This window comes from Perna viridis, chromosome 1 (genome assembly GCF_037379345.1).
Source record: "Perna viridis isolate PV_CMFRI_1.1 ecotype Kerala chromosome 1, ASM3737934v1, whole genome shotgun sequence".
Classification (NCBI taxonomy): Eukaryota; Metazoa; Mollusca; class Bivalvia; order Mytilida; family Mytilidae; genus Perna; species Perna viridis.
Window position 1 is genome coordinate 41,276,912 of NC_142445.1, and position 20,406 is coordinate 41,297,317.

Here is a 20,406-nt window from a genome sequence, read left to right on the forward strand (position 1 = left end):
ATTATCAATCCCCTATGTAAAAATCCGTGTTGGTGGTCACTTCGAACGACCAACAACCGTCAAATATTGAAGTGACGACTTAAGTCTTAATTAACATAAAATATAATACTTTGCAATTGGTGTTTCATTTTTTGTGATTTAGCAACCACGTATAATGTTTCTGTGTATACGTTTTAACTGCGTTGGTGAAACTGTTGAATAAAGTGTTTGTCTCAATGCTTCAGCACTTGATTGGCTATTTTGAACACATTATCCAAACATTGAAGAATCCACATACAATTTATGCTTCTTCACGATAAATATATCGAGGTTAGACCTGATGCAATTTGAAAACATAACATTTTAGAAACTTGATAGTGTATTTAGATTTATAGCTATTAGGTGGACATGAATATTTGTTTTTATTTAAAAGACAAAAAAAGATTAATGTTTTTAACAATATCTTGATTTGATAGCGTGGTACAGTGTAAGTTTTGCTTCTATTTTTATTAGTTCATCTATCTTTGATACTTAATACTGAATGTTCTTGCGTATTAAAATTATTTCATTATGGTCTGCAGCAGGTACGACCATACACTTGTCATAAATGGTGGATAGTTTCTGCTTCTTTTTGATCTGTGAAATTGATATAACTATTCCACTCACTGACCCAATAACAATACGTGCATTTTATTATTCCAATCGCACTGCTTCCACCTACTCTGATTGGGAATCAATTCATTCCTGTTCTCGTTTTATCCATTTTCATATATTGCCTTCAACATTATCTCTGATAAATTTGTTGATTTTGCTCTAGTCAATGGACCATGCACCACGGTATTTGAGTCATTTACTAAGAAGCTTATGTAGAGACTCTTCTAATATACTTACTTGTAATGACAGGAACGGGATGAACCACATTTGAATGCTACTGTGTCAAATCTATTAAGATGGTTTGTAATAAGTCCTTACATGACAGTGATGCATTGAAAAATATACAATTTTGCTGTATGGAATACTTTTTACAATTTTTAAGAAATATTTGCTTTTACAGATTATAGAGTAAATTCAGCGTGACGTAAATATATGTCATCTAAAAAAAAAAAACGATTTACACAGCACTATATTCTAAATATTTTTTTCAAAAAGTCCATGTATACTATTCAAACAAGAACGTCATTTAATATGTGCTTAACGGTTTACTAACAATTATATTACCAACCCGAATTAGGTTGATTTTATGAGATAATATAGCTCTGAATCTGAAATAAGAAGTAAAAATGGATTATTTCTATTGTGCATTAAATAGATAGGCATTTTGGTAATACAAATTTCAAAAGTTTTATTTTCGATGTATTAAAGCAATTTTCTGATCTTTTTATTTGTACAAATAATTAAAGAGAGATTCACGGAAAGGAAAACACAACAATTGTTTATGTCGTACTGTCAAGTGAGTGAAATCTTCGTGAGTGGATCAATAATGGATGCTTGATCGTTTAGGAGGTTATTCAGAACATTTTTGTTTTGTTACTTTTTCTACAATTCTAACAAAACACATTTTTTTCACGAACAAATCATGGATTTCTGTCAAAATTACGAAATGTTGTATCAGTGTCAATCGTAATACAAAAATACTGTTTAAATGTCAGTCTCTGTAAAAATCAGGCAGTGGGTGAAACATGGAAAGAAAAGTCATCATTTTAATAGTGTTATTTGACTATTTGCACCATCAGAATCAAGGAAAAAAAATATATTTTCCAAATCATGTTGGTGCATCGAGTTACAACTTCATTGAAATGCGCTGCACTAAAAATGAACACTTCAAGGGCAGATAACTCTGTAAAAAACTTTTTTTTTAGAACATTTTTCTACGATATGTTGCTATTGATCGTAGACATAGACTTCGAGGGAGTAAACTTTTTTTACAGTGGTAACATCGTAAGGTGTATTCCTATCCTGATATATAACGAGAATAGGTATGGTATATATGTTAGAGAAAACAACCCTACCGGGATAAAAATGTATACTACGTCTTTCCTGCATTAAAAAAAATATCCAATGGAGTATTCAAGCTTAGTTATTATTGTGCATGATCCCACTCTGTATGGTATAAAATATTTAAGATTTTATTTCTATCGCTTTTATTCGGTTCGTTACATTGTGCATGTATATTATCTCTATTTCCTGTGTTTAGGCCTTGTTTCTTTTTATTGTTGGATTTTGACATATTTAAAACGTTCAAATACTGACGCTTCGGTATTTAGCCAATATTTACGTTATCAAACACTATATGCTTCAAGTTACTAATCTCATGTTGTTAATGTAACGTAAAACATGGACTAATATCCGTTTCACATTACTTAACGGAAAGGCGTGTGTCGACAGGAAGCCTCATACAAACGTTTTTGCCACCCCAAGTGAGAAACAGTTGGATATTTATTCCTCCTTCTCTAGTAAGTGTTGCAGTTTTTTTAGATGTATCTTTTTTTTTGTGGTTTCGTAAAAAAAATTATTTTTATTGTAAACAATTAATACAGTCATGTACTTTTACTACGAGTTCGTAATTAAGCATTCAAGTTGTCAACATTTATCTCTTTTCAATTGCATTTACGGTTATAGAGTCTGTCAAATGTACAGTTACTATAAGTTTAGGATGATTAAGAAGCGTAGCTGTTTTATAGATCTTATTTTTACTGTTTCCATTTTGACTGTGAACCTAAACTTTAAGTTCATCTACAAAAAAGGATGAGGCTTTGATAATAAGTTGAAGTTATGTTAAAGTAATAGCTGATTTGGAAATTCAAGAAGTATGGAAAAATGAAGGCAAGATTAATGTAGTAAGATTTAATCTGGTTGCAATATAAAACATCTTGCGGAAGCTAGTTAGTTGTTCAACAGAATATTGCATTAGGAACTTATGTTTTTGTGTTTGTACAAATGCAAGCCACTCTGACATAATATTATTATATAGATACCAGTGTAATAAATTTCGATAATTCACAGTGTTAAATTCGGTAATTTCACTCTCGGTTTTTTTCCCGCCAAAACTTCACATTTTTTATATCAATAAGCCAATCTCAGAATCTTAAATTCATGTTGAAAATATCGATGAATTATGAAGAAAATCTATATACTAGTAATAAACAGGAGTTAACTCGTCTTCGGAACAAGTTCCGCACACTCGTTGAATCTTTGCGTGTGTTTGCACTCTTGATAATATATTGGTTGTTCACTCTTTCCAATTATTTATCCTATTAGTACATTATACAGATAGTATAAGCAGAATACAAAAGCATTCTAACGCAAAAATATCAAAGTGGGAAGCCAAATCCAACAGAGAAATTTTTTACCGAAGAAATACAAGTGATGAAGCCTCCGTGTTTTAAAGCTTTTGAATTTTGTGATACTGCTTATTTCGGTACATAATCTTTAATTTACATCATGTCAAACAAGTCAAACTACGTGGCTGGTGAATACACCCGTAGTGGCATCGACCAAATACAAGAATATCTCTCAAAGTCACTCTTAATAGTTACCAATTACTGTTATTGTTGCACGAGTAATAAAATTCTTGGCGATTTTGTAACTGTGTTTATATTGAGTTATGATGTGGTAGTAGATTTAAAATTTATTGTTCTTGTAGGAGATGGAGTACATTTTTTTTGTAGTTATAGATACTAATGTAATTGTGACAGTAGTAAAATCTGTACTAGACAGTTCTTGTGATTTTAACACGAGATGTGAATTTTGTTGCTCTTGTTATAGAATTAAATTTGAGGCAGAAGTAGTAGATTAAAATGATATTATTTTTTGAATTTTCAAAGTAATGCATTGTACTATTTGATGAAGAAAGCCCAACGCAGGGGCAGACGTTCGTTTCCTCTCTCACTTAGCCTGCTGACCGGCCATTCGAAATGCTCGGATGTTATTCAAATCATACATCGTTTGATAATTAATGAAATCATCTCATTTTTTTCCCGACTATGCAAAATTCTTGCATTTTCCGAGAGTGCTGGTTGCAGTGTCTAGAATTAACTTCAAACGTCAGACGCTGTGTCGAATTTTGGTGAAGAAGTTGAAGTTATTAAAGCACTATTAGTAGTGTATAAAATGTAGTAACAGTAGTAGATGCATCATTTGAAAGTTTATAATGAATAAATTAGATAGTAGCTTTAAAGATTGTGACAGCTGTATAGACGTTGATGTTGCAATTAGTGAATGTATTGATATCATAATTCTGTAATTGTTGTCAAATTTATTTTATTTGTTGTTTGAACGGTATAATTTATTATCTCGACTTTGATATTTTAGAAATAGAAGATGTAAAATTTAGTATTTCAGTTATGATATGGTCGTGTTAATTGTTTCTGTAGACGACCTTACGAAATATTATCGTCCCGATTGATTGATTTGAGTAGTTTAAGTAGTAGTATCAGTAAACATAGACGTTAGTAGTAGATGCTGGGAGTTGAATATTTATAGTTATTGAATATGATATTAATTAAAATTCATTTTCTTTCTATTTCAGTGCAAAATGAGTTACGTAGCTGGACTTTCTTTTGTATGTTTGATGTTTCTTTTCACTAGCCAATTTGGTAAAGCACGAGGTCACATTCAAACTTACAACAGTTCTTCTAAAACTTCACATTACAGATGCGAGGGGTACAGCGTTTGTCATATAACAAAAAAACCAAGTAAGAAAATTGATTAACCGCAGTTAACTGGTGATTAATTCATTTTACATGATTTGTTTCCTTTCTTAATGTTGAAAGATAACTTATATAACAATGTTTAGACATAATCCCCGGTCAACAGGGGCATGCTTGATAAAGATACTTTGCATTCGTTACATTTCATTTTTGTGAGTTGTAATTTTTAATTGTTTTGGCGGAACAATGCCTATAAATTTGCTAAATGGTTCTGCTTTGTAGAATCATGTCTGGATGTTTACAACGAAGATTGTAGAAATCCAAGTGGAGAGTATGTACTATACCAGGGGAACCAAGCCTTGAGAGTCTATTGCTCATTTGAAAAAGACTTAAGAGGAGGCGTTTCATACGGTTACACATTTATCTCTCGAAGCTTTTCTGGACCTTATCTTAACATACTTCCATTGTATACAACTTCAAAATTTGCAAAATTAAGGATTCTTGATATCCAAACATCGACCCAAAGAGATGTTTCTGTTGAAAACATATCTAAATATTCTTACCATGATCTGAAGTTCGCTTTCAATGGTGACTCAAGATATCAACGTCCTATTAAAAAAAATTACAATCTCCACCCATATCTTTTTCTTGGGTTCCTCGATACTAGTATCGCAAGAAACCGGAATCTTCAAGGTTATAGAGCAGCGGGAACGGATTTCACTTTTACTAATTGCGACTCTAATCCAAATAGTTACATTGCATTTTTCTTCGACCCACATTTTGGCACCATGGGTTACACACATGAAATCGGTTCACATTTCATGCAACGGTGGATCTCGTTGTCAAATATCATTATGTACCCGAAACAGATGAACGAACATTTTTATATGGATTGGGAAATGCATATGGGGGGATGTGGTGGTTTCCAGACATCTAAAACGATTAATAAAAAAGCTGCGTTAGGCATGCCATTTGGTAAGTAAAAGTTAATACAAATATAACCTAACGTACATTTCATATATTGCATCTATCCCAATAACCACGTTAGGTTAAGAATACCACAGACCCTTTGAAGTAAGCTTCATATCAAGACCTACTCTAAGAGATTGATGGAAAGGAATGGAATACTCATTATAAAACTATGTACTAAACGCAATGACTTCTCGTTTCGTATAGACAACTTTCCTTTCATGTTTTTTAACATCACTTCGGCACCTGCTTAAAAGTCTTAATATCACAGCACATACGTTGTTGAACTTGCCGAAGCTATGTTGACTTTCTGGACTGTGCTAGAATTCTTACAATAAGATTTCTGGAACAGAGTTATGGTATACAAGATAAAAGTGATCACTACAGAAGTTTTATGGTCTTCATCATCAACTCGTTGATCGTTACGATGTATCCATTTCGTCATGAGAACCGATTTGTTTACCGTATTATAGTTGTCCTTTCCTACTTCGTGTACCGCGGACGTTACTCGGTGAGTGTTTCTAATAAAGTAGATGACGCTTACATTATCGGTGCACTTGGTCTATTATCCCAGTCTTAGTGAAGTCCAGGTTGCTTATTTTCTTTATAAGAAAGGAATCCTAAGCGAATTTTGGTAATTAATTTATTTTTTATTTAAAAGTTCGGGTCAGACATGCCTGAAAACTGTACTGATGAATACCTCTATCAGAAACAACAATGCATTGAAGCACATCGACGTTTTGGCGCGACATTTTCGACCGAAGGGGATGTTGTCTCTCTGAAATATTCACCATACATATTCTCGTTATTTAATTGCTTAATGCTGTCTCATTTTTTAGCCGACCATTTTATTCAATAAATCTACTTGTAATATTACCTTAAAAATAAACGTTTTTCAGAAGGTACCAAAAATTACACCGTAGAAAAACTAGCGCAAAATAAACCAAGTCTATTATCATCACAACAATAGCCAAGAAAATTACTAATGTTGCAAAGTTCAGTAGCTTTGGTATCACAACGTTGACAGCTAAACATGTATGGCATTTGGGATGTTTTTAGCTTATTACTAAGTTTCGAATCACATATTCAAGGATCGGTTCGAATAAATCCAGACATGGACTTACTTTGTTTATTTGTTTTGTTTTGTTTTGTTTTGTTTTTTGTTTTTTGTTTTTTTTTTAGCTTTACCATCTGAGAGATGCACAATGCCTTACTAGTAAAGCAAACATATTACGGCTTAATGGACAGAGACATATTACGGCCTTGTGTCACTTAATGTCATTGATTTAATTAATTATTACATGGGCAAGTAAAAAGGATTACATTTATAACTTTGAACTTGCAAATAAGTATGAAATAATTGAAAGATCTGGAACATTTTTGTTCATGTTATTTGTATTTTTCATAAGGCCTTAAATTCTTTGAATTAAACAGGTAATATTATTGTTTAAACTATCTTAGTACTTCAACCTTCTCCAATTTATTAAACCACATAGAACTATTAAATATATACAAATTCAATATAAAAATTTGTGAATTTCAGTTGAAATTTTAAGAACCATTGCACAAGACTATCATCAGTCTTTGAAATGTTGGGTTTTACTTCTGTATTTCTTATTAAAATCATTTAAACAATTGTAATGGATCTTTTGATAGCTCTTACAAATATTTTTTTTCATTATTTCATTAGAATAATTATATTTTACTTTACTTATTGGTATTGTATTAACTTTTTGTAATATCTTCACAAAAAGAGGAAAAAACAAATGAAAAAATTTATAAAAGACGTATTGAATGATTAACAATTATTTTACTCTTTTTGTTGTTGTTGACATAATGCATTATCCATAAACTGAAGATACCAATTATTATTTCCATTGTTATCATAATGTATTCATAAAGTAAACAGAATTACAGGATAATTTTTATATGTAATTGATTAAGTTAAAATGCATGAAATCATATTTTTGGCTGATTAATGATTACAATTACAATTACCCCATCGCTGATGAAAACATGCTATTGAAAAAAAAATTGTAAAAAACAGACAAAACACAAAAATTAATACTAGAGGGCGCACCATTTTGTGTGACCTTGTTCACACTGTAAAATGAAAGTTGGAAAGAGTAATCCATGGAACTAATATTCGACCAGAAAACAAGATAACTAGGATCCAATGATAAAAACTTGAATGGGAAAACGGACACACTCAAAAATGAACATGAAATGACAAAAAAGAAAACATGTTCAAAGGAACTTAAGTAAACGAGCAACTCCGATTCATCTAAAAACTGTGAGCACCGATAGGATTAGCGTCCTCTGCTGTCTTGAAATAACCACCGAGTTGCATATAAATTGTCAAGGCCGAGGTATACGAAATAGGAATGGAAAACTATGACACGGTCACAAAAATTGACCAACACAGTGCAGATAGATACACCCTTACGATCCATGAGTTAAAGATGGCGACCGTAAAACCTCTGTAGTAATGATTAATGAACTATGTTCAAGAAGTAACTTTAAGAAGTAAAGCACGGTCCTCGTTGTTACGGCAAGCTTTAGCATAATGTATGAGTTGTGATATGAAAAAAAACATATGCAGGTGTTGAAGGGATGTTGCCATAGGTGAAAAGAAAGTTGACAATACGGAATGAGAAATCATAGCGCTTGTCCTATAGTTTCGTTATGAGTTTGTTTTCCTTTAGCATCTATCGAAAGATATATTTATGACATTGTATTCATTCCATACGTCGCTTTTGCAACGCATATGAATATTTAGAATTTCTCTAGCGAAGATTCGAAAATTCTTAAATCCACAGTTATTGCTAACAAGATGCGACAAACAATGCTATGTTATGTTGACAAAAGTCTTTGTGATATGAGTACTCACTTCTAAAGTCTTTTCTAACTGCCTAATGGAAAACTTATAAGAATTTGCTACACTTAATGATAATAAGTTACTACAAAAAAAACATATAAGTATTGCAAATTACGGTGTGCTGTACATGTGTTTCAATGAGTGGCCTCTCATCAGCAGCATTATAATCAAATGCATCGAAATTTTAAGCTCAACAAAATAAACTCTACACAAGCAATACTTAACACCACAAGCATTGAAACAGGAAACCAAATCAAGCACTAAAGTATGAGAAAAAATGATATACACTACTGTAGATATAGTACTCGATATAAGAAATGAATCCTAAGTGTATTTCGGTAAATAACTTTTTTTAAAGTTCGGATCAGACAAATCCAACAAATGTACTGATGAATACCCCTACCATTGGCATTACTTCACTGATTGCATTTCTAAATACAAACATACCATACTAATCATAAAAGTGTTGCAGTACAAGAGCAGCATCAATGCATTCAATTTCTGAGTGTTGTCTCAATTTGTTTTTTTTTTTTTTTTTTTTTGTTTTTTTTATTGCCGACCATTTTATTAATAATTCTTCTTGTAATATCATATGTACAAAACATATTAGTTTTTCATAAGATATTTAAAAGTAAGTATATATAAACTAGCACAATATAAAACAAGTCTAGTATTGCCAATATTGCAAAGTGAGGTAGCTTTGGTCTAATACAGTGACAGCTTAATCTGTAAAGTTTGTTTTTACTTATTTCTAAGTTTCGAATCACCTATTCAAGAACTTGATCGAATTAATGCAGACATGGACTAACTATGTCTTTTTATTTTTTCTTTAAGCTTTACCGTCTGAGAGATTACAATGCCTTCCAGGTGAAACTTTTCAGGAAATGATCTTACGATTTTTGAAGTGATTTGTATTTTCTGGGCAAAAATATCTCAACCTTGTGGGCAAACATATCTCGACCTAGTAAGCAAACATATCACGGCCTTGTGGGTAAATTTATATCACGGTCTATTGGGCAAACATATTATTGTCCCGTTGGCAAACATGTCACGGCCTTGTGGCCTACATATCGCGGCACTGTGGGCAAACGTATCACGGCCTTGTGGGCAGACATTTCACGGCCAAGTGGGCAAACATATCAAAGTCTTGTTCCACTTTGACACTTTCGACATTAAATGTATTCCCGCTTTGATTGCATTAGCGGTATATTACGGAAGGGTGTTTGACTAGCTATTGATTTGTATTGTGACTTCTATGAAGATATTATAGATATTATAGAATGACAAAAATCAAAGAAAACTTGGCGCCATGGGTATGAGACAAGTTTTCTCTTTGGTTTAATCCATAACTTCTTTTTCAAATGATGACGCTGAACTATTTAAGTTCATGTAAATATATGCAAATAACCCTATAGTTAAAAGGTCGTTTCCCAGCTTTCCAGATATGTAACCTAAATGATTTTCGTGTAATTAACATGCCAATTCTAAATTACGGTTTTTTTTAACAAATGTAGGGACGGATTATATAATTATGGGTGGCCATTCGGCCAAAAATAGACAAACTTTGTCTACCCCGGATTTGACTTTTTATGAGCAACTCGGCGGGTGTTTGTAGAAAAGCAGAGGACGCTTACCCTACCGGTGCATCTGGTCCATGCTCCCAGTTTTTAGTGGAGTCCGAGTTGCTTTTGTTACTTTGTATGAATGATTTTAGTTACTTTATGTTCTTTGTTGTGTATATCTGTTTTTCCATGTCTGGACTTTGTTCCTGGATTACATTCTTTTGATTACCGCTGTAACCTTGGTTTCATTGATTACTCTTTCAAAACCAGACGCAGGCACCAAAAGCAGACGTTACATGCCCCCCCCCCCAAAAAAAAAAGCAAAATGGAAAATAAATTAATACACAGGCAAAACATAAAAGCAGATAATGTTTTTACAAAAAGCACGCAAAATATAAAAACAGACAAAATTAAAAAAAAAACAGAACAAAACAAAAAAAAACAGGCAAAATATGAAAACAGTCGTTAAAATAAAAACAGACGTCAAGAACGAAAACAGACGTTATAATGTTGCATATAAAGAGATGCAAAAGGAAAACAGACCTGAAAAGCAAAAAAAAGTAGTTTATAAAAAGATGTTGAGGCAGCCAAAAATATCTACAACAGATATCTCTAAAAGCGATTAAAATTTAAAACAGAGGTCAAAAGGGAAAACGAACAAAAAAAACTGATAAAAACATACAATGGTGGTTAAATATGAAAACGTAGTATTGAAAGAAAAAGTAGTAAACAAAGAGGCAAAACACAAAAATTAACTCTTAAGGGCGTACCATTTTTTGTGACCTTTTCCACGTTTAAAATGAAAGTAGAAAAGAGTAATCAAGGTGTTGTGAAATAGTAATGGTTTTCGGATATACCACAATTATAATCCTACTTGCATACATGTATACATGAAACTATGATTTTTAAAGCTTTCATGATTACAGGTTATTTTGATAATGTTAACTGATCACTTTAAATCACGATTCAGATAAGTTCAATCATTTATCATATAAATCAATGATTATCGTCTTTGTTAACAATTTGCACCAACTTCGTCGTTTATTTTCCTATATGTTGTCAGTGAGGAATATCGCGAAAAGGCAGCGAAATATGATTATTGAGGGATACTGTCCGTTCGTTTCCTTGACTTTATATACAGTGGTTACGAACGAAAACAAGACTGGTAAGTTGGAATTCAACTGTCCCAAAGAGCAGCTGTTTGTTTTTATCTCTGAACCCGGTTAATTCACATTTTTGATGTTGCGAACGTTTGTAGAGTAAGACGTTAACCTGTATAGCATTTTATACGCATCTTCTTGTATCGTAAGTGTACAAATGTGGTGAAGTCTGCTACACTTGTACCTGAAAGGGACGTTTTTGTGTACCCCATTCTTACCTGATTTGGATTTTGTTTCAGAAGCTTAATTGTAAGAAATTAAACACGGTCTAAAAAGTCTGCGTAGTTACGGCAAGTTCTTGCATAATGTATGAGTTGTGATATGAAAACTTCACACGCAGGTGCTGAGGGGATGCTACAATAGATAAAAAAAAGTTGACAATATGGAATAAGAAGTCATAGCGTTTGTCGTATAGTTTTGTTCTGATTTTTCTTTTACCATCGATAAAATATATATGACATTGTATTCATTCCATACGTCACTATTGTAATACATATGAAATGCAATGTTATAATAATAAAATTCATATTTAGCAAGGTTTCGACAATTCTTTTATCTACAGTTATTGATGACAAGATGCGATAAAATGTTTTAAATTAAAAGGTGAAAATAAATAACAGTGAAATATCGTACCATTGTGATTGATTTTATTGTATACCACAGGAACATGGGGTCATGACACCCCCGCCCCCCCTTTTCCTGATTTACTTTTTATAAACAATTATACAAATATATTTTCTTTTTGCTACTTTCAACTTATATCTCTCTGTTACAATTTCTCGTTTAGTTTTGCTATTTTCATTAATAATGATGAGAAAATGATAAAACAAAAATAATTAGATAAATATATGAATTTAAACAAAGGGTTTGGACAAACGTTATCGCATTATTACAAAAGTAGTCTCCTTATAATATATACATTATTCCCTAGTAGTTGCTCGCATAGAACTCAGTGTAATCTCTGATCGATGTGATACATAATTTCACTACAAATATCAAAAAATTAATAACGATTTGATTTAAGGGTGACTTAGAATCATCTAAGCCAAAAGTGCGAAATTCTAAATTATTCTAGTAATATATTTAATAAATAATGACGAAAATTTTTACTTAGATGTATGATATAAAATAGTATTGAAAAAAAATTTAATTTAAAATGAAGAACAAATTGTTTACCAACCCGTGCACATAATGAGCAAAAACGGTGTCCTTCAAATAGGATAAAGATATGACGATCTTAAGACATTTAGATAGGGGTCCTGAAGTAAGGACGAAAATTGTAATACATCCTACAACGTAAGCAGTTTTAATCCGTTCTTCCAGTTAGGATGGCACCAAGTCAAAAAATAATTTGCAAAATAATCAGTAGACATATCTTTAGTTGAGGGAGATTCGAGAAGACGACTTGGGACAAAGATGGTTCATACAATGGTCTTAAGATGGGCTGCCCTTTGAAGATTCTACATGATAATAAAAACATAAACTAATGTTGTCGAACAGGTCTCGATTTCACAAAATTTCGTAAGTGTAAAGTTGATCGTAAGTAATGACGTCATAAACTCAAATAGCATTGTGACGTCATGATTTACGATCAATTTACAAACACTTACGACTTTCTGTGAAACCGACGACAGGAGATTATACATTTGATTGTTTTTCTCTTTTCGCTATATCTCAACCTTTCTTCTCGGTCAATTATCTAATGGATCTATACGGTTATATTTGTTGCTCGTTTAGTTGAAAAAACCTTCTTGACACTATTTTACTAGTTCTTACGTAATATTCTCTTTCCAGACTTCTATACGTTTCTTGTCGCATCTTGTTGCAAATTAGTGAGACCAGAAGAAATTGGCGCTTCCTCTAGCGTTGTCTTTTTTTTAATCTTCTATGTTTTTGAATTTTGTCTGTTTTTTTTAATATTTTGTCCGTTTTCGTTTTTGATGTCTGTTTTTTTTCTGTGTTAACGTCTGTAAGTTTTTTCTTTTTTTTTTTTGCCCGAGTGACCGCCAATAAAGAGAGGGTGATAAGTGTCTGGTCGGATTCACTTTGTGATAACCGATACAGCTGAAAAAAGGCTGCACATTTTATTTTGTTATGTAGAACATCCATTTGAAAATTGTATTATTATTCATTCCAATTTGTCTGTTCTTGGGAGATAATTCTCACCGAAAAAGCAAAATTTTATTTTTTATATATCAGTGCCATTTTTATAGTTATCTTCCTTAATTTTGAATTGTACAATACAGTATATATGACTTTAATATCATTTGGCCAAATGCTAAATGTAAAGCAACATGTTAATTTCTTTTTACTATAAAATTTTAATAAATTTTAATTAACATATCACATTTTGCATGACTCTTATCTAGTTTTAAAAGCTAGCTAATATGTGTCTGATGCTCAAAATGCATTATCCCATTCGAAATATGTTCTCGTCAATATTGAATGAAATATTTGAAAATGAATAAAGTTCAAAATATGAAAGGATAGGCTAGTTCTAATTATAAGTCGATAGTCCGAAAATGCACTTTTTATGAATCAATTATTTGAATCTTAGTTGCAATAGGCATAGCAAAAGTATTTCTTTATAGCACATGCTTAAGACAAAGTACACGAACGAATACACAAATAAAATCAGTAATAAAATATATGTCCCTTTTTTCTAAACATAAGCAAATAAATATATCAATAATAATTGATAATAATAATAAAAATTTTTAGCAAACCAGAGCTCAATCTAAACATGTAATAGCCCATGTCAAACATACAAAAATATATATTTAGATGAACCCTACCGGAAAGTCATCTGGAAAAGAGTCAGTTTCTCTAGATTATTTAATACATGCACTTTTCAGAACAATGAAGGCTAACATTATATAGATTTATCGAGTCCTGGCAGGGTTTCCTGCTTCCTACAATTTCTCTATAAAGATTATATTTTTCCTGTCTAATTTAACTCAACGGAAAGGTGTTTTTTTTAGGAAATAATATGCAGATCTATATAAACGAACTTTTTTTCCAAACAAGAAAGGTTTGAAAATTAAGGCCTCCTCTGATCAACTTAGAATGTAAGTATTCATATCTTTATTTCTTCACTAAATTGAATTCTTGGTGTTTCCAAACACATTATTTGAAGTAGATTCTTATTTCTGTAACGACTTTTGTGGGTTGTCTTTTTTTTTCACTTTAGTATTTAGTTTGCACCATCTTTCTTATTTTGAATAACTTTTTCCTACCCTGTCCTACCCAATAATGGAGATGTTATTTTATGAATAGCTAGACAGGCGTTTCAAGAAAGACGCCTACCATACCGAGAACCTACTCCATTCTCCATGTTGCTTATTTATTTCAGTTTCTATGTGGGTATATTTTCATGTTCCTTGTTGCGGGTGTCTATTTCCCATGTCTAGTCAATACACTTTGATCAAGTTCTTTTTAGTACCTTTAGAATTCCTTGATTTCCTTTTCTCGCTTATATTAATTTTAAACTTTTCTAATTGATTGTTTGTTTACCTGCTGTTTAATTTTGTTTTAAGTATATGTTTTTTGGCTAACTTACAAATTAGACTTTTTAGTTTATTAAAATGTACGTTAATTTTTTTTCTTTGAATGGACCTGTTTGAGCAATGATTTTTCGTTTGTTTTATCAATTTGTATAAGGAACCACCTATCTTATCATAAACACTGAACATTACAAAACCAAATGAAGATTATTTCTCCTTGAAGTACTAAAAGCAATTATGGCAATTAACGAAATCTATAAAGGAGTTAAGAAGAAGTTACCGTTATATTCTTTAAACTTTAAACGAGATGTAGACAAACGATATGACAGAAATACAGAATGATCCTTGTATTCCCAAAATTTCCTTCACTTACGAATTTTGAAAGTAAGAATGGTCTTATTTTCTCTCTTCCTTGAATGTTGCCGAAAGATACTGATAGTCTGTATTACTTGTATTACTTGTTGCAGTTTTTTGTTTTGTGTTGTTTGGTTTCGTTTCTTTTTTTTTGGGGGGGGGGGGAGTGGTGCCCATGTGTTTGTATTCTAGCTGTTGCACATTTGTTAACAAGAAGTCATATCAAACTACATAGAAGTCCAATTGATCAAACATTTTGTGATTTTTTTTCTATAGTGAAGTGTAACGTTTCTGATGATGTTTTAAGCGATTCTTTTGGTCGGGGTGGGGGGGGGGGACAAATTGAATTACCATCTTCCATTTAGTTATATACAAAACATATGCAAGGTCTAACACCTGCACCTGTCGGGGACGTTTTGGTCATATATAACATTAGTTGGTTCTTTGGTTAAAAGTATTAAAACTGTATATCTTTATTTCCAGATATGAAAATAAAAAAAAACCACTTGTCGTCCTGAAAAAAAAGATTCACAAAAGGCTGTTATCCTTTTGAATGAACATAAAAGCTAAGATAAGAAGAGATATGATTTTCGTTTGCCAACCTTGCCATTGAAAAAATCTTCATCGGTATCATCTTTTTTTGTTTTATTTCAAGTCAGATGTTCAGCATTCTTTTTTTAAACATCTGCCTATTTTTTTTTATTTTCTTCAAACATTTTCAAAATTCGATTTGGGCGATAGGCTGTATTTCCTTTTTTATTTCTATTTTCTTTGTGTTATGTGCTTGTAGAGAACCAGTAAAACAGTCAGGATGCGTGTACCATGGTGTTTTCTTTTTCTTTGTTTGATCAAATGCTCCAGTGCAGGTTTGACTACACCTTTTTACACGTTTATTAACGTGATGATTGATTTTTTTTTCATTTTAATCAATTAACTTGCAACTCATAAGTAGAAAATTATAATCACTTAAAAACTAACAGACCTCTTAAATAAAAAAAAAGACAATTCCAATTTTGTGATAAGCATTTTCATCTAAATATTTGCCATTTATTTTGAAACGTTTTCGTGAGGATTCTTTGTCTCAGTTCGTGATAAATTGTATGTTCACTCCAAAGTCGTTTTATAGAAATGTCGTATCATTCGAACTAGAATTAGTGAAAGTCCGTTTGTACACATTGATAGAAAACAGTTTAAGTCTTAAAAACTATTTTACTCCAAAAGTTTAAACTCTAACGACATGTACTGCACCAGAATGAATAATTACCAATCAAGCGGGGGCTTACATAAATATTATGTTAAATACTTCTAGGTGGTTATTATGCTGATGGCTGTAACGTAGGATGGGATTTAGCAAACGGAGAATGCTACTTTTTTAGTCGTTTCGCGGTCAACTTTTTTACAGCTCAGGTATTTTATTTTTATATATTTTGTGAATGAATTTCAATATCGAATGTCCCTATCACACACTATGACGTATTGTAACAAGCTTGATTTCCTTATGTCGCAATGAACTCGTGGGTAATTATTGTGTACACATTTACACCATAAAAACTTATCTGTTCACCCTGTCATAAATTTCTTTTCCTCTTTCGTCTACCCAGGACGTGACATTTTTTAGCAATTAGGCGAGTGTTTCTAGAAAAACAGAGGACGCTTACCCTACCGGTGTACAGCTAATTTAAGGTAATAGAGTTAGTACTCCTTTGCTTGGAATGATCATTAATCTTGATATCATTGCTTTAAGTTGTAAATCGAACATTTTAAAAAGAGATTTAAACTTCCCTTATGAAATTACTGAGTGATAAAGTCTTCCTCACAATCGTCCAAATCATTAGCGAGGCAGATCATTCAGTAAAAAAAGAAGACCAATGTACTCCCCTGAAGTTAACTGTTTTACTCGCTTTAACTGAAAATCGTGTTTTCGACAGTCTTACTATGATTTCCGGGGCTGTGACCCTTTTTGCATACCTCTATTTTATTGTTCCTATATTTTTTTTCCTTTAGAAATATCTAATTCAAAAGAATTTCTCAATACTGTATATAACATGGGAATATACATTCAATAGATATTTACCTCGGACATAGTGCGTTTGTGAAGTTTAACTTTATCTTATCCAAAAAAAAAAATGACCTTTAAACTAAGTATTGCACATTTATCTGACCTTCTCTCGGATTGATATTCCGTGGTTGTATCAAATTAAGAAATTTACTTTCAGAATTTTTGCAAATTGTATGGCGGAAAGTTGGCTGAAATAGATGAGTACAATGAGTTTGCAGCACTTAGATCAATTTCTAGACGCAAGGGTATGTGCGTAAATAATTGAAGAGAAAACACTTTTTCGATTCTTGACATCAGAAGACAAATATTTTAAATTTGTATCAAATCGTTGCTAGACTCATATCAAGAGAGAAAATACATTTTAGGAACCAATATTTATACATAAGCTGTAACTCACATTATCCTCACTTTAAACTCTCGTTTGATATTGCTGCTCTAGAATTTGTTTATTGTACTTTTACCATGTTTTTTTTCATTATTCTTGACACGTTTAATGGTATGAATATTTGTCTTGTATTTAATGATGTCAATGGTCTTGTACATTAATGCATCTGATTTTTCTTTATAATTCCAAATAGATATAAGGATCATTTCATTTCGAAATGCCATTATTTCGACATTATCTGTTTTACGACAAAGCCATATCGAAAATTTTAACAAAGCTATATCGTTAATTGGTATGATATGTTGTGCTAGTGGCATATTGTTTATGACTCTTATAGGCTTCTGGTGCAATTCTTTGAAATTTTATTATTATTTTTGATAATCATTAAACTATATCGGCAAGAAGTGACCTTTAATAGTCTTATAGCACAAAATCAATCTTCGTTTTTATGGGGACATTTTACAAAAAAAATGTAAGTTGTATTGTTTATTTTGAGATGTCTATATATCCAGGAACTTATATCCACACCAAAGAAACAACTTTTTACGCATATAATAAACTATGTTATAATGAATCTTTTCACCAAATATGAAGTTGTCAAAAATATGACAGAAAAGGGACAAACAATTACAAAATGACCTGAATATCTTAATTTTAGTCAGATCAAAGTTTTCATTTTGTATTTTGTCCTGATGATGCAAGAAATTTCAGACGTCTTAATGCCTTCTAAGTTGTTATAGATTCAAGTTTCCAAATGCACAATAAGCACTTTTGACACTTGATGAATAATTTTCAGTTGCAGTTTTTGACCAATTAGAGCATTTAACATCCCTTCTCCTTTACAAATACATATTACTACATATATTTTCATAACTTGAATTGACTTAACTGAAAATACAATTTAAATCTTGGACTTTTGATTCAATGGTATAACCAGTCAAACAATTTGTCCAGGATTTTCTGGTGAAAATAAATGTGAAAAATTTAGAAAATAGTCTGAAATGTTTTTCTGATGTTGAATCCTTTATGATAATTTCTATCTTTCCAAAGGAAATGAAAAGTATTGGATTGGTCTTACCGACGTATTTGTTGAAGGAGTTTGGTTAAGACCGTCAACTCAGGAGGTGCAGGGTTTCTATCAGTGGGAGAGTGGTGAACCAAACAATTTAGGCGGCAATGAGAATTGTGTCGAAGTTTATCCAAACACACTACTTTGGAATGATCTTCCTTGTGACAGAAATCGAACGTTCATCTGCGAAAAGGAATAATAGTTTTGAAAAAAAAATATGACAAAAAGATCATATTAATGTAAATTCCTTATGAGTAAATACCAAAACCTTTATACCCGTCTTCTTCATTTTGTTTTCAAGGTTCAATCGAACTCAAAATTTGATCAATGGGAGATAATTACTTCGCATCTTCACATGTTAGGCACATACACGTTAATGCATTTTATAAAAAAAAATACTCCTTGCCATTTTTGTTTTTAGCAATACTTGTCGATGTGAAATGTTAGTGCAAAAAATACGTGCTTATTTACTTTTGTAATTTTGTACGTTTTATTTTGGTTATTTTTTGTCATTTGTTATATTTGTCTGTTTTCCATGTCTGGTCTTTGTCCCTGGATGACATTATTTTGATTTCTGCTCGAATCTTGCTTTCCTTCATTATTCTTTCAAAACGAATTTGTCTTATGAATTTTCAATATCATACGAACTCATGAAGCATTTTCCTATATTTAAAATAAATGTTTCCTTTTACCCCTATTGCAAGATTTTCAATCAATATGTCCACATTTTTAGTAGGAGTGACCAGGTAAAAGTAATTTTGATTTGAATATAAATAAAACAAAAACCATGTGATTTTGGTCTATTTAAAGCATGACCTGTGATGACATATTTTAAATATCAATGGATTGAACACATGTCAAGCTAAAAAGATACCAAAAGCACATTTGTTTTTGTTTACATAATTTTACCTGAGCTATTGCTTTTTCCTGAGCACTCTTATAATGAATATGGTAATATTAAAATGAAAATTTGCATTAGGATTAATGGGAAACTTTTTTACATGTTGTGGAGACTCTTTTACACTGTTTTGTTTAAGTGCATAACTGCAATGGTGTGTTTGTATTCTTTGCCCTTAAAGGAAATCTATCAAATCATCGATCTATTGGATATCGGAAATTGAATACATGTAACGAATATGGATATGGTGAATATGTAAAAGAGGCTAAAACCACGACGGAATGAAAAATAGTAGCTTAATACATAAGCTTTACCAAGTCTTTTCCAATTGCACTACTATCATGATTGTAATTGTGAGTGGACAAATATATCACGACCGAGTGGGCAACCACGGACTTGTAGTAACTTGGCCATATCAACATTAGATTCATTCCCGCCCGTATTACTTCAGTGGTCATTCGGTACTGTGTTTCAGTTTTCATAAATTATACATTTTAAGTTACGTACTAACATTAAAAAAAAAGAATGGCGGAAGGTTTGGCGGATTTTGCATTGGCATTATGATGTCTGTGGAGGGACTTTGAGAAAGACAAAAATTATCCAAATCTTTTGCACCATTGTTCGCAAACATCTATTTGTTCCGCATTTTATGGAATAGTTTTTTCTCTATGATAATTGTCTTGATACACCCAAAACAGGTAAGCAATCATGTTTGTGTTGATCATACCTATCATCCGCCGATTTAGCCGCAGAAGCATAATTACTGATTTCATGAGGACGCTTACCCTACCGGTGCACCTAGTCCATACTCCCAGTTAATAGTGGAGTCCGAGTTGCTCATTTGCTTTTGTTACTTTGTATGTATAATTTTATTTACTTTCTGTTCTTTTTTGTGTATGTCTGTTTTCCATGTCTGGTCTTTGTCCCTGGATTACATTCTT

At 31.8% G+C, this 20,406-nt stretch overlaps 1 protein-coding gene across 1 annotated transcript; it reads left to right on the forward strand.

Moving 5' to 3' along the window:
- Positions 1-2,274: 2,274 nt before the first annotated feature.
- Positions 2,275-18,840, forward strand: LOC148628793 (uncharacterized). The gene is made up of 6 exons (XM_088594536.1): positions 2,275-2,432; positions 4,508-4,673; positions 4,911-5,603; positions 16,364-16,461; positions 17,271-17,358; positions 18,549-18,840. Exons 2-6 carry the CDS (start codon positions 4,514-4,516, stop codon positions 18,764-18,766), a joined length of 1,257 nt encoding a protein of 418 aa, XP_088450662.1. The 5' UTR covers positions 2,275-2,432; positions 4,508-4,513; the 3' UTR covers positions 18,767-18,840.
- The last annotated feature ends 1,566 nt before the right edge of the window (positions 18,841-20,406 follow it).

Coding starts and splice junctions, on each gene's coding strand:
- LOC148628793 (XM_088594536.1), top strand. CDS start 4,514: ATGAGTTACGTAGCTGGACTTTCTTTTGTATGTTTGATGTTTCTTTTC. Junction 16,462..17,270: donor TCAACTTTTTTACAGCTCAG/GTATTTTATTTT, acceptor ATTTACTTTCAG/AATTTTTGCAAATTGTATGG. Junction 17,359..18,548: donor ATCAATTTCTAGACGCAAGG/GTATGTGCGTAA, acceptor ATCTTTCCAAAG/GAAATGAAAAGTATTGGATT.